A 15,591-nucleotide genomic window follows, 5' to 3' on the forward strand; every position below is an offset into this window, starting at 1 on the left:
ATTACACGCCATATCCACACATATCAGTCGAGGACTGAACCAGAGTTGTCCATGCGACCGCACAGTTACGGCGGCTCTTGATCTGTCGAAAGCTTTCGATACCATCAACCATGTCAAGCTGTTACGTTCGACAGCATGTTTAAGTCGTCCGCGAAAGCCACAGCTTTATGCGACAATATCAGAAGTAGGAACAAGGTTCTCCAGTAACTGGCCGGCAGCACTTGAGGTGCTAACAAAGAAACCTTATTGACCTCTTACAACGCAATAGGCCGGTCTGAGGTAAGCTATGCGGCGCCAGCTTGCTATGCAAATATTAGTGTTACGTAGTGGAAGAATAGTCAAACCTGTAAGAATGCCGCCCTAAGGACTGCAACAGGGTGCCTCCTCATGACACCAGTGGACCATCTTTATGAGGAGACGAAGGTTTTACCGGTACATCAGCACCACAGGATGTTGTCGATGCAATACCTGTACAGACCTATCTCGCTTGTGCTTGACTCTAGTGACCTATACTTGAAGTGTAGTGTAGAACCGCTGAAAGTGTATATACCGACGATTAACGGTTATTCACCAGACATTAGACCACTTGTTTGAAGCAGAGAGAAATTCCCGAGACAGCATCACTACTGCAGCCGCTCGACATATAACTGACGACATATAAAAGACACAATTTCTTAGCAGAAGTGGCGGGATTAGCGAATAAGCGGAATTAGCTTCGCCCTACGAACCCTAGCGGTAGCGATAATACGTAATATGTGTTTATTGGTGTGTTTGTAAGAGAACCGAAGTGGTGAGCGGATTATTTTAGCCTACAATTTATTGAGTACCCCGATAGCCACCGGGCGTAGAAAAGTGTTTCGCGTCCAGCCAAGGAAGAACCAACACAGATGTTATGCGATGCACAAAATCATTCAAAGATCTTCGACCTTAATGAATTTTAATGGTGATCCTAAGTCAGCTGAATTCGAGTATCCGAGCAAAGTCCTTAACTTTTTATTAGCCGCCCTAATAGTGCCTGGCAAGAATGCCAGCAAATGTGAATCATACAGGACGATCTCACTTTTTGCACCAGTAGCGAAGATTCTTGAGGCGTTACTCCTACCAGGCATCAGAGTGTGACATCCAGTTGCGGATGATCATCACGGGTTCCTGACGTCACACGTTTTTCCACACGTATTAAGCGTTACTCCTCCCAGGCATCAGAGAGTGATACCCAGTTGCGGATGATCATCACGGCTTCCTGACGTCGCACGTTTTTTTCCACATGGATTAGCCGAGGTCTCAAGCTAAACAGGCCATGCGACAGAACATGCTAAGATGTTCGATTATGTCGAAAGTACTCTTCTCCGGCCTTGTCCAATTTTTTTGGATGATCCCTTTTTGGGTGATCCCTTGTCATATTTATGTGGAATTCAAAAACAAGAAGTACAAACCCTGTAGACCAAATTCCAAGAATATCTATATAGGTCAATTCCTTCTGTTTCTTCCCTCACAAAAGTTCAAAATTTTCGCTTAAGAGCAGTTTAAATACTGTTAGAGGATCGTTTTGAAAAATGTATACGCAGGTATTCTTTGTGGTCCTGTTTACAGCGATATAATGACTTTTGTCGGCAAGTACATGCTACTCCACAGAATGGTCCAAAAGTTTTAAAAAATTCTACGATGACGAACGGAGAGACTGACATTGATTCTATCTTTGCACATTTAAAGAGGGTCTTAATCGGACAAGTCATTCCTATATTTTCCTCATGAATGTGGCTGTTCGAGGTTGTAACTACTGAAGGATTGACTCCCAAAATTATATCAAGTTTAAAGATGGACTATGTCCGTCCTATCCTTCAGTTACCTCCGGGGGTATTTAGATGTCGGCAAAGCCGACTGACTACACCCTCAGCCTTTAGGCTAAAGAGGGTATATACACATTGATACGACCAAAAATGTTCCTCATCGAAATAATGGGTTTAAAACCCAAGTATATTTGGTCGAAATCTGTTTTAGACAACTTGGAGTCGTTGTCCGGCTGGCTGGTGCCATATCTGCCTAGCTGGTGCACACGATAACTGGTCCAAAATTCGTAATATTTTGTCCTAACATAGTTTTAGTTCCAATATGGGCCATATTGATCCACTCCTTCCAATACCTCCCACACAAAAGTTCAAAAATTTTCGCTAAAATGGTGGGCACTCCCCAAGGGAGTAACTGAATTGGTCATAACTTTACATATGGTAATATTACTTCAAGACATAGGTCGGGTTCGAATACGGAGTATGTCGGTCCACTCCTTCAGGTACCTCCCACATAAAATTCGGAAAAAGTGAAGTTTAAGAGCTCTTCTCGGATCGATTTAAGCAGGTTGTCCTAGGCAGGTTGTATTTTTTTGATTACGAGTAGTCCATATCGTATTATTTCATCTAGTCATGTATCAGGTTGGAATATGAAAAATGTAGAATCCGTCCTTCGGGTTTTAAAAAATCGATGTCAGATTTTTTTATGCGGCATCCTCCTAAAATGTTTAGTTTTGTTAAAAATTAAGATTGCCAAAGTTTGAGCTCAATCGGAATATGTTAACACGTGCCACGGGTGCCTCAAAGTTTCCATGGACCCTTTATATAGCTAATATTAAAATCTGACCCGATTTTCAAAAATTTTTGTAGGATTACTTGTTTAGCCACTACAAAGAACTGGTAAACTGTTTTCATCGATTGGACAATAAATGTGGTCTGTAGAGTGATTTTGTGAAATTTCGCCTTTGGCCCCATTCAAATTTTAAAGAAATTGCTCTGCAGACCACATTTATTGCCCAATCGATGACAACAGTTTACCAGTTCTTTGTAGTGGCTAAGCAAGTAATCCTACAAAAAAATTTGAAAATCGGGTCAGATTTTAGTATTAGCTGTATAAAAGTCCGAATGTTGACTACATCGGACCACCCTTTCGATTACCTCCTACACAAAGTTTGGAAAGAGTGCAGTTTAAGGACTCGTTTGGGATCGTTTTTTAAATTTTCCCAATATGCTGTGTAAGCGGCTCCAGTAAGGACGGTACATTTTTTCGGGGCCAAGTCCATACTTCCTGTGAAATTGGCTCTTAACTCAAAAACCTCTATAGACCTCAGAAGTATTGTGTTTGCTTCTTTTTTTTAGGTCCTAGGTTGAGGGTATATCTCTGTCGGCACAGCACGCTGATCCTTTCTTACTTTTTTTTTGTTTTTGTTATGTTTAAGAATATTTCATGCTACTTCATAGTACTGTGCACGTTTTACATTTGTTCCGTAGCCTGTATCTATTGTTTGTTAGTTGTTAGGAAGAAATAGGTTTTGGCCACGTGAAGATGAGAGTGTGGCTTTGTTGAATTCATTTGTTATTCACCTATAAAAATGTCTCAGCATAATATTACAGAACACTAAACAATTTGATTCTTTAGTTTTTATTTTATTATATATTAGCTCTGTTCCTTTACGTGCAAGAATCTTCAATTGTTACCACTTTTTACTCGAAAAGCGTTCCTTTACTTCGGACACCATACAATTCATATTGGAACAGTTTACAACTTTTACTACTTTTACCGGTTTTACCATTTTCAAAAGTAAAGGAACAGACCAATTATGTATTTTATTTTGGATAAAAGAATATTGTAACTTTTTGTCTGATATTTTATAGTATCTAGTAACCTATTAATAAAATGTAATTAAACATTTTTAGTACCTTAAGTAACAGCAAAAAAATGATAAGACAACTTAAACATTAATTGCAAATGAATCACTCAACCCATCTATCATTTAATTGTGGAATAAGTTTTCCAACGGAAATACTGAAATCAAGTGGAAACTTACTTGCTAAAGAGCATTATTTATACATATTAACATTCATATAGACTTACATATGTATGTACATGAATTTTCGTTTTGCAATTTTGTTGTTATCAACTTCACACTCCTTTATATAACTGCTTTTGTGTTTTATTTTTGTCTGAATATACATTTCTTTCTTTTAATACATATTCTCTTGTGTCTTCCTCGGTCTCTGTCACATGTCTCGGCATGAAAAATGTGATTGTTGTATTGGCTAAAATATTTATTTTGCCCCAAGAACTGTTGCTTAGCAAAGTTAAAAGCGACCACGTTTTGAATTAGCAAACCTCTAAAACTGCCAACGCTTGTAATGTCTGTCTCTATACAGGCAAAAAATATCAAAACTATAGTTTTGACTTTTTCCATATAAAATGTACATATGTATATATATATGTACACATGTATGTACATCTGTAGAAGTGTGCTATATTGCCAGAAGAATCTTCAGAAGAAATACAGAATACTGTTTGAAGAAGACTTGTTTTGAGTGGAGACAAGTCACGATTGAGGCAATTGTTAAGGAAAGACGAATCTAAATATGAAACGAACAATTGTTTAACTCATTAACATTTAATTGAAAATTATACAAATAATATTTTATTCCCATTACATAATAACACGTGTAGTTTGTTCATTCATAATATAAACACCAACTGCCCTTAACTATTTTGAAGGAGTGTCAGTCAGCTAGCCATTGTAACCATAGCTCTGTTCCCGCAATAACGGACTTAACGACCCCAGTCTAACAGGAGATTACCAGTTCCCCGATAACATGGGACCGAAACTGAAAGTAACTAGTTTTCAAAACCCAATCAGAGGTCACTCGAACCCGCGACGACAGGTTCTATGTACCGGATTGACTCAAAGAAATACCCTCTCGGCCATGGGCTGTCACCCCAGTAACTACATGTTTGTGTTCGTCCTTATTTTTATTTTGGGAGCGGTATGCCTGCTCCGCATTCGTTTGGTCCGTGCCGGTATAGAGAGTAACCCCGGAACATACATTTGCCCCTTTTGTCACCGTCTCATCCACCAAAAGTTGGTGTCAGTCAGATGCAACAGGTGCCGTGAATGCGCACATTTGAGGAACTGTTCAGGCCTGACATTCCTGAGGGAGTATAGCGATAGGGATTATGTTGATTCGTGCTGCGCCAACTTGATCCCCAGTGGGTCTTCAACCAACAGCAGTAACAGCCGCCAATACCGTGTATTTATGTTCCAGTTCCTGACAACATGACATTCCTGCAGTTTAACTGCGATGATTTTCGCGACAAGATCAGTGAGATCGGAAATTGTATGAGCCGAAGAAGTATAATGGTCTTGGTGATTCAGGAAATGAAGGTGAACAACACCTGCAGCCTTCCGAGTTGTGATGGATTCAAAGTTCTTCGCTTGGATCGCATGAGAAGTTGGGGTAGTGGACTTGCGATCCTATTGCAACTGTCTATCCAGTACAGACCTATCTCGTTTGTGCTCGCCTCTAGTGGGGTTGCGGTAAAGCGTGGAACCGCCGAGATAGAACTGTTAAATGTGTATCCCACCGATTAATAGCTGTGTCCAGAGTTATTCTTCTGACATCAGGCTGAAGGTGATAACCGGCTGCTCCTAGGAGATTTCAATGTATATCATGAGCTATGTTATTCAACCCTAGGGAATGACATGAAAGGCAAAGCTCTGGCTGAGCAAATAGATAGCTCCACATTTGGCACCGTGAAATATGTCATACCCACCAGGATTAGAGGAGACTGCTATAGTTCGCCTGATATATCCATCGTATCACCTGGTCTAATGAATGACGTGACTTAGCAACCTGTCGTATCCTTTGGGTCGGACCATCATGAGCTATGTTATTCAACTCTAGGGAATTATACGAGGGGCATAGCGCTGGCTGAGTAAATAGATAGGGCGCACCCACCACCTGGTCTAATGAATGAGGTGACTTAGCAACCTGTTGTATCCTATGGGTCGGACAATATTTCCCTATGTTCATCTCCAAAAATAGATCAACGACTTCATAACCTCTGAACGCCGCACTTTCTTTTATCATAGGGCAGCCAGTTGGCAAGGATTCAGAGAATTCACCAACCAACCCTTTAGAGAACTGCCCAATCTCTCTGATGTTCGGGTAGCTGAGAGGAATTTCCGACATCATCATACATGATATAAGACCCAGCTGAGTTGGTGACCCCAAAGTCAGAGAATTAGTCGGTCAATTGGAACCCGTAGTAGAAAATTGCGGGCAACAGTTAAGGCGTTATCGAATGGTTGGACATCTGTCATGCTTAAGGCTGGTTATGACAGTTTCCAAGATGTGCGCTGGCTACTTTTGCCAACAATTTATCGAGCACCCCCATAGCGACCGGCCGAAGAGAAGTGTTTTAGGTCGTTTGCGATCTCTTTTAGCCAAGGAGGGACCATCACAATTTACAATGGGTGATGTTATCCGAGACACTACATCATCCAAAGCGCCTTGACTTGACAGAATTTCAATGGTGTGCTAAAACGGCTGGATGACCCAGGAGTCGAGTATTTGAGCAAGGTTCTCAAAGTATCGTTAGCCACCCAAATATATTCAGAAGCCTGGAAAATTGCCAGGGTTCCCGTTGCTAAACCTTGGAAGCAGCACAGCGCTGTATGCCATCTTCGCACATATTAGTCGAGGACTCAACCAGTCGATAGAACAGTGATGGTGGCGCTTGACTTATCAAAAGCCTTTGCTACTGTCAAGCACTCGATGTCATTGAGATCATCGACCATACAACCTCCGGCCAGGTTTGAAACGTTGGATAATAAACTGTATGTGTGAACGCCAGTCGTACGTGATATTCAGAAACAAAAGGTCTGAGTACAGTGAAATCGGGACTTCGCCAAGGTGGGCTCATATCTCCGGAACTGTTAAACGTCTTGGTTGTACGATCTACGTCGATATCTATCATCGATGAGCTATGTGATAGGTTAAATATCTAAATAGCGGACTTAGTAAAGTTATTCCACCGATAAATCTATTGCCACAGGACTGCAACATGGTGACTCCTCATGACACCAGTGCTCAGTGCTCCCACTCGCATGGAAAGGAGTGCCAAAAATAGTTCTAATCGAGCTACCGCCTCGGAATTTTAAACATAGTTTCATAACGAACGCAAAAGAGAGAAAACAAATTTTAATGGATTTAGGTCCACATTTGGACCACCGCCCGATTTTTCATATTTTGACGATTTTTAGCCAAATTTTCCAACCGATTTGGCTGATTTTTGCATTTTGAGTTTTTAGGGGACAACATACCTCTTTGCAAAAAATGTTCAATATAGGTCTACGTTTAGGTATAGCTCCCATATAAACCGATTTGGCTGAAAGTTGGCATTTTGAGTTCTGAGGGGACAACATACCTCCTTAAAAAAAGCTTCAATATAGGTTCACATTTAGGTATAGTTCCCATATAAACGTACCTTCCGATATTCGGTATTTTGAGTTTAGCCAAATTTTCTAACCGATTTGGCTGAAAGTTGGCATTTTGAGTTCTGAGGGGACAACATACCTCCTTAAAAAAAAACTTCAATATAGGTCCACATTTATGTATAGCTGCCATATAAACTTACCTCCCGATTTTCGATTTTACAGGCGCGGTATAAGGGGGATAACTTACAAGGTGGCAGATGGGGGCAGCTGGATTTTTTTTTATCGTAAAATAGGGACTTTCCCCTGTATTTTTTAAAAAAAATAAGGACTTTCCCTTATGGAGCCTACATCATTAGAATATTGTTAATGCCATCAACTATAAGTTTCATTTTGGAAATTGAACATTTACCTGTTCAATTTTTTATAATTTTACTCATAAGCTACGAATGCTTTGCGGATCTATTTTTCATTTTTAAAGCACCACATACAAATCTCAACTTCTTCAACTTAACTTCACCTATTACCGCTGTAAATTGGCGAAAATAATACTGGATATTAAAAATTTAATGTGATTAGAGACTATTTATTTCAAACGCAATCAAATTTGTCACCACAAATTTTTCGATTTTTGTCCACTGGCGGACGAAGATATTACCAGTACTTGACAAGATGTTTTCGATGCAATACCTGCTTGGATGTTACATCCGTGAGTATCCCTGTCACGATTAAGTGGACAGGCTTCCCCCACCACCCCACCCATAGACGTCTGCAGAGATCTTCATGATCTGGTGCGGGAAAATTCTGCATCCAGGTAAAGATTGGGTCCAATAAATAAGATATATTCACTGAAAGAAAATTACGTTGTATCACTGAAATATGTCACTGATTTTGAACCAACGTAAGACTTCATTGTATTAATGAAGAAGATTTATTGAGTTTCACAAAATAACTTCCATTATTGTTTCATAGGATAAATGTGAAAGTTTCATAGCAATAATAGAATTTGTAACTTTTATTGAATTAATAAAGACGTATCATTGCATAATTGAGGAACTTTCATTAGAATAATGAAGAAACTCGTTATTGTTATTTAATGAAACTTTTCATTTATTCAATGAAACTCTACGTTGGTTCAAAATCAATGAAACATTTTTCTTTCAGTGTTGGTAAAACAGTCAGTCAGTGCACTGCAACAATCACGACTCCACTAGAGATAGGTAAGTCGACTTTCGATTAATCGACTTTTTGCAGTCAAAAGTCTAAAAATCATAGTCGACTTTTGTTTGGAGGAAGAAACGCATAATCGATTATCTTGTGATAGATTTTCGAGTTTGCCCATTGATTGTTGACTTGGCGATTTTACAGTTTTGGTGGTTTTACTGTTTCAAAAGAAAACTCGAGAATCGACGAATAATCGATTACACTGCTCAACAAAATTGAAAAAGTTGAATGTTTCAACCGAAGTTGTTGTCGTTTCTAAATGAAATCGGCGAGCTATTTTCAAATCTGGTTACGGTTTTTCTGGATCAGCTCTTGTTCTTGAGATATAGCTCAAAATCGGTTTTTACTAGTTTTACCCAGAATTTCGTTATTTTCGGATACAAACAAATATTTTTTGCGGGGTTTTCGACACTAATATATTTAGAAGATGTTATACGCTCGATACAAAACGTTTTTTGAAATAATTATGGGGAATATATATCAAAAAATATAGAAAACATACGATGAATTTTGTAAAGTACTGAAAATATGCAATTTTTACCATATTCATCGTATGTTTTCTATATTTTTTGATATATACTCGCCATAATTATTTCAAAAAACGTTTTGTATCGAGCGTATAACATCTTCTTAATATATTAGTGACGAAAAACCCGCAAAAAATATTTGTTTGTATCCGAAAATAACGAAATTCTGGGTAAAAATAGTAAAAACCGATTTTGATCTATATCTCAAGAACAAGAGCTGATGGAGAAAAACCGTGACCAGATTTGAAAATAGCTCGCCGATTTCATTTAGAAACAACAACAACTTCGGTTGAAACAAAAGTCGTGTCTACCAGTGTTATAATCGATTGCGGTTATGAAAAAGTCGAAAGTCGCGTTTTAGGACAACTGAAATAATCGCCAGATCGAAAAATCGCATTTTTTAGTTTTAGACCAAAATCGAAAAGTCGAAAAATTATTGCTTTCCATTATTGCTTTCCATTACCTATCCCTAGACTCCACTTTACACGTCTTTAAAATTTTTTTTGCTGGGTTGTTGTGCTGTGCACTTCACCCGATCTTAGCTGACACATTCAATTATCGCCTTGTCCAGATTTAATTTCGTTTTTATTAGCTACTTCTTGATAAGCCAGCTAGCTAGCATTTGTCGCCTATTTTTGGAAATTTTAAACAAGCTAATTTGTCTCTTTTCCTCGTAGACGTGAGTAATGGTATATTCTTAATCTCAGTTTTGAGGTTAATGTACAACAAATTGGCAACAAATTAAGACATTTGCTGAATCTTCATTGAACTCAAGCCGTATATACTATTCATACACAATACGGATTTTTTCATTGACTTACCTAAATCGGTTAATATTTGATCATTAAAGAAGTCCATGTCCATTTGTTTGATATTTAATGACCTCCGGTGTTCTTTGAAGCATCCTTGTAATTTATTATTTGTTATTGTTGTTGGTCAAAATAGAATCCAAATGAATGAATGAATGAATACTAAAACCTGGAAGTAATAAAAGAAAATAACAATAAATAATAAAATACACGTTTATGTTTGCATTAATGTTTACAAATCATGGAAAATATTACAAATACAACAACAAGAACATTGATTTGCTTTGCTATAGCGGCATAGGAAGGAAAAAATAAGAAGGAAAAATCACTATAACGGAATGTTTTCTTATCATGCCATGGCTATCACTCACAAAGGCAGTCAACAACAAAAATCGAATAATTTTTACAATGCCAGCAATAATTCTTGAGAACTTTTCTAAACGCGATGATGATGATGGGTTAGTGCTTTGTATTTTTTGCTGTAGTTGTTTTTGTCATCTTGTTTAGTTCGATTATAAATGTTAATCCCTGAATAATTATTCATTATCAGTTGAAATTGATTAATTAGGAGAAATTCACGTAAAAAATGTTGTTAATAGTGTTATTGTTGTTGACGTGAGACAGTGGATTTTGCATTTACTGCTATATCGGGCTTACCTAAATAGCAAAGTAAATATCGATACAAATAATTCAGAAAAGGGCTTGGATCTAACACTCTAGCTAGGGTTTGCCATTAGAAGTAACGTCCTAAAAGTGCCCATTGATCCCATGTGTGCAAAGAAATTTATTCAGGGTCAAAGGCCTTATTCAGCTTTTTTGATTTTTCTCAAAAACGGTAAGACCTATCAGAAAACGGCTAAATAATAAGTAGTAGAATTAAAAATTGTACATTTCCGTAGTCAATGCAACAAACCCTACGTTTTGATAAAAATTAAAAAAAAAATCGGAGAGTGTACACATGAGGGTTAAATAGGCTATTTTTGCATGACTCTTACATGGAATAACTCTACTGAAAACACTCCGATCCCAGCAAAATTTGAAGGAAGGGGTTCTATGCGATGACGTGATTTCATGGCAAGTCATGAAAGATCCGATCTTTTCATTAGCATTTAAACCCATGCAAAGGAAGTCGTGAAAGATCATTCCATCAGCATTTGAATCATTTGTACAGATCACTAGAAACAAACAAGTTGATTTGTACATCCCTACATGTAGCCACCGTGGTGCAATGGTATGCACACCCGCCTTCCACGCTTAAGGTCGTGGGTTCGATTCCCCGGCCAGTCAACATCAAACACTTTTCAACGGTGGCAAAATACCCCTCAGTAATGTTGGCGACATTTCCTGAGTATTTCAGCCATGTAAAACTTCTCTACAAGTGATGTCTTAAGACACGCCGTTCGGACTCGGCGATAAGCAGTAGGTCCCATATCATTGAGCTAATATGAATCGGGGTGCACTCATTGATATGAGAGAAGTCTCCCTTGTCCTTTCTGGGATGTTTGTGGAACAATTATTATATATTACATGTAGCGACATCAAAACAAAAGAGTATACATTTCCAAAATTTTTGTTACAAAATTACAAAATTACAAATTAAATGTAGGTTCACGAACTAGAAATTCTTAAAGGAGTGCTGTTGGAGTCCATGTCGAAATCTGAACTGGCGATGAGAAGATAATAGAAAAGCTTTTGTAAAATGAAACAAAATCAGTGGCTGAGAGTGGACGAAGTGAACTCTGTTGCGGTGCAGCGGCGGTGATAAAATTGAAATTTTGGGTGTAAACTTTATGCTGATAAATTAGTTCTAGTTATTTCATGAATTAGTTTGAATTAATAAAAGCTGTGTTCCAGAACTAACAAGTTTTTACAATTTTTACGACTTTTACACATTTTACTCGAAAAAGCGTTCCCGTACACAAAAAAAGTTGTAAAATGTTCACTTCTCTTTAAACAAAAATGGCGCTGAATGACACTCTCTTTAAAAACTTTTTACACGACAAATTTGGGCGAGTAAAAAAATAGTAACATGGTTGCCGGCGTCTGATTGGCTGATACGCCGACTTTGACATTTGTTCCAGTTTTTTGACGTATTTTCCATTTTTCCGTTCCCGAACTATTTCAGAAAACTTGTGTGTAAGAACAATTTTTTTGCAGTTCTCTCTTTTACGAGTTTTACCATTAAAAAGTAGGGAACGAAGCTAAAGAGTTTGGTTTATCATGAAAATCATATTTCAATACAGAATTTTCCATTTTCCAAACAAGACATGAAAATGTCATGCCAAAGAGTAGGTGAAAATGACATGTCAAAGCATCGGTCAAAATGACATGCTTTGGTTCCGAAAATGAATATCATCTTATGGTGGTCACGCTCATATAAAATTCATGAGTGAAAATGCTAAAAAGATGACATGCCAGATCACTTGCACCAATGATTCAATAGCATCCTTGGCATCGAAGATTTTGCTGGGATGTTGTTGGTTTTTTTTTAAAGATAGGTATATTTTCGGTCTTCAACGACACATATGTATATGTTTTGGGGAGACAGACCTGTTTATTTTATCCGTCTCACCTGAATATGTGCGTTTTTCCCTTATAATCTAATAAAAAGCTATATCTCAAGAGTAGTTCCTTCTTGAAAACAATTATGAAGACCAAACATTTAGAGAATTTTTCTCTCTGCAATATTTGCTCTAGTCACTTTTTGATTAGACAAACCGTTTTCAAGAAAAAATCCATAACTTTTTGACCTTTGACCCCGAATAACTGTTTTTGCATGGGTGGGATTATGGGGGATATTGCTTCTAATGACAAACCCTAGCTCTCCACCAAAATTCAGTTTTTGCTATTTCAATGTCTATTTTGACTGGACTATTGGGAAACAAGTAAAAAAAGCGTTAAGTTCGGTCGGGCCGAACTTTTTATACCCTCCACCACAAATTTCAGCCATTTCGGTGGATTAATGTGGCCACAACCTTCAAAATACCGAAATTCGGAAGGTACCGTTCTATGGGGGCTATATGATGGCGTGGACATATCCCTACAAATTTCTGGGGGAAAGTTTTATACGCCTAAAGAAGACTAAATACCAAATTTCAGCCATCTCGGTGTGATAATGAGGCTAAAACGTTCAAAATATCGAAAATCGGGAGATATTGTATTATGGGGGCTATATCAACACGTGGACCTATATAAACATTTTATGGTAGAAAAGTTTCTTAGCCTCTGGAAACACAAAATACAAAGTTACAACCGATTCTTTGGCCAAATGGGTCTAATACATTCAAAATATATTAAAATGACGCGTACTTTATAAGGGGCCTTATGTGGGGGCTATACCAAAACGTGGACCTATATAACCCAACTTTGGTAGGAATGTTTTCTGGCCTCTGAAGACACAAAATACCAAATTACAACCAATTCTGTGGTCAAATGGGTCTAATACATTCAAAATATATTAAAATGACGCGTACTTTATATGGGGCCTTATATGGGGGCTATACCAAAACGTGAACCTATATAACCCAACTTTGGTAGGAATATTTTTTGGCCTCTGGAGACACAAAGTACCAAATTACAACCAATTCGGTGGTAAAATGGGCCAAATATCTTAAAAATCCCTTAAAACGACGACGCGTCACGCGTCATTTTGTATGGGGGCTATACGAAAGCGTGGACCTACATAGCCCGCTTTCAATACCAAAAGTCCTACGTAAATATAACATATTTTCCCAAAATTTCATCAACCTACGTCAATCCGTTCGGACGCTAGAGTGATTTCCACAGACGGACAGACGGACGGACATGGCTATATCGATGTAGAATTGCATGCTGATCAAGAATATATATACTTTCTGGGGTCTACAATGATTATTTCGAGTAGTTACAAACGTAGTGACAAACTTAATATACCCCCATCCTATGGTGGAGGGTATAAAAATTATCGGGTTGTCCGACTTTTATACCCTCAGCATTTATGCTAACGAGGGTATATGGCGAAAAACAAAAATCCTTTGCAATTCCATTTGAAAAAAATTAAAAAAAATTTTTGCGAGCACATCTACAATTTTTGGCATAGAGGTTAAGAAAAAAATTCTGGTTTCAAATCTGTTCGCGTTCACAAAATTGGACGATGCGCGTAAAAGTTATGGCGGTTTTTATTCTCATATAAAGAAAAAATATTTAAAAATATCTTATTTGTTGTTATGAGAAAATTTATGCATAAATCGTTAACAGCATTCCATATCTATTCGTAGATGTTTAAATAGTTATTAAATCTATTATTATCTTCGCGGAAAATCAACAAATAGTACAAAAAATTTTAAGAAAATCCAAATTATCCTGTTCCTGAGTCCGTACAAACACTTAAAAATAAATTAAAAAATATATGCGGAATCTAGACAATGCGTATAAAAATATGATACCAAATTTATAGAGATTGGGTACATAAATTGCATATTATAGCAACAACAAAAGAGAAAAACTTATTGTTGAAAAATATTGTTGCAAATATATTTTTTGGTTTGATTCGAAAATTTAAAAAAAAAATATTTAGGAGTTCTCCAACTATTTCGCTAAAATCCCATACAATAATTAATGTGTGCTACTAAAACTTCATCAAGAAATATGGTTTACCATCGTGAAAGCTTATTTGCTTACTGTGATAACTTATAAGGAAATTAAGAGTAATATTGAAATTACAATCATTCAAAAAATGTGTAAATTAAAAAGCCTATTATTCGCGAATAAGTTAAAATCAGTTGATGCGCATCCGTTTTTGGATACAGCGAATCAATCTCTTTCAATATTTATGCATATTTCGATGTTTCACTCTGCGGTCAAAGTGTGCCGCCAGTTGCATCACACAATGCAAAAAACATTAAAGTGGGTAAAAATCGCGCAATTTGCATACGATTTTGATGCGCATCCGGTTTCAGTAGCACCTATCAAAAATATGTTTATCTACACATATTTCAATCAGATTCTTCAAGAACCGCGGATGTGCCTCCACTTTCTATTTTTGGTAAAAATCTTATATTACTCGCGAATCTCTGTAATTTATGACACGCGTTTTCGCAAATATTGTAATCGCGTATAAAGGATTCCATTTACGTAAAAAAATTTAAAAAATCGCGGTTTGGTACACGGATTTGTCAAAATAAATTTTTGCTGATTTTCCTATTTTCAGGGTATCTATATCCGAGGTTTTAGTGGATGGATTCGATCGCGGATGGGCTCATTAGATCCGTCGCGTAAAAAAACTAAATTCACGCGGGGTACAAAGGAAATTGAATGACACTTGTAAATTTTAAACGCTAAAAGTAGGTTTTTAAAAAAAAATCACACATCAAATATTGGACTTTAGACTCCAATTACTAGGATGCTGTAAGGAGCACACTCATGAGATAAGCCATAAACGACGTAAAATCACGAGTTTTATAATCCTATTATGAGTTTGGAATATTATCTTGTTGCGCGTCCGGATTATTAAAAAAATTCAAAAAACCCCGAAATTCCGGGTTCAAAATGTCAGCATCAATTTTAGGTGGATGTAGTGGATATATCGAAAAATGATACACTAGTATCATATTGCCCATGAAGTATTCTTTGAGTCTTTCTTTGGGCATATGTCTATAAAATGTAAGGTTAAGCCAGAAATCGGAATGGAGCATAAAAAAACTTGTTGGCTTCAACCCATTTTTACCTATTTTTCTACATTGATGCCAACACAGCTTCCACGTAAATTAATTTTAATGGTCGATATTATGGGATCCCTCCTAAAACACTT

General features: G+C 37.3%; 1 protein-coding gene across 6 annotated transcripts in view; it reads right to left on the reverse strand.

The window, feature by feature from the left end:
- LOC141387633 (uncharacterized) overlaps positions 1 to 15,591 on the reverse strand; it is a 134,841-nt gene that overhangs the window by 55,175 nt on the left and 64,075 nt on the right. For all 6 annotated transcript variants that reach the window (XM_073957578.1, XM_073957579.1, XM_073957575.1 and 3 more), the window contains one exon: positions 9,816 to 9,972. In XM_073957578.1, coding sequence (XP_073813679.1) covers positions 9,816 to 9,858 — 43 coding nt within the window. In that variant the 5' untranslated portion in view covers positions 9,859 to 9,972. The remainder of the gene's footprint in view (positions 1 to 9,815; positions 9,973 to 15,591) is intronic.

This window comes from Musca autumnalis, unplaced genomic scaffold (genome assembly GCF_047663935.1).
Source record: "Musca autumnalis isolate F117 unplaced genomic scaffold, ASM4766393v1 scaffold_5, whole genome shotgun sequence".
Classification (NCBI taxonomy): Eukaryota; Metazoa; Arthropoda; class Insecta; order Diptera; family Muscidae; genus Musca; species Musca autumnalis.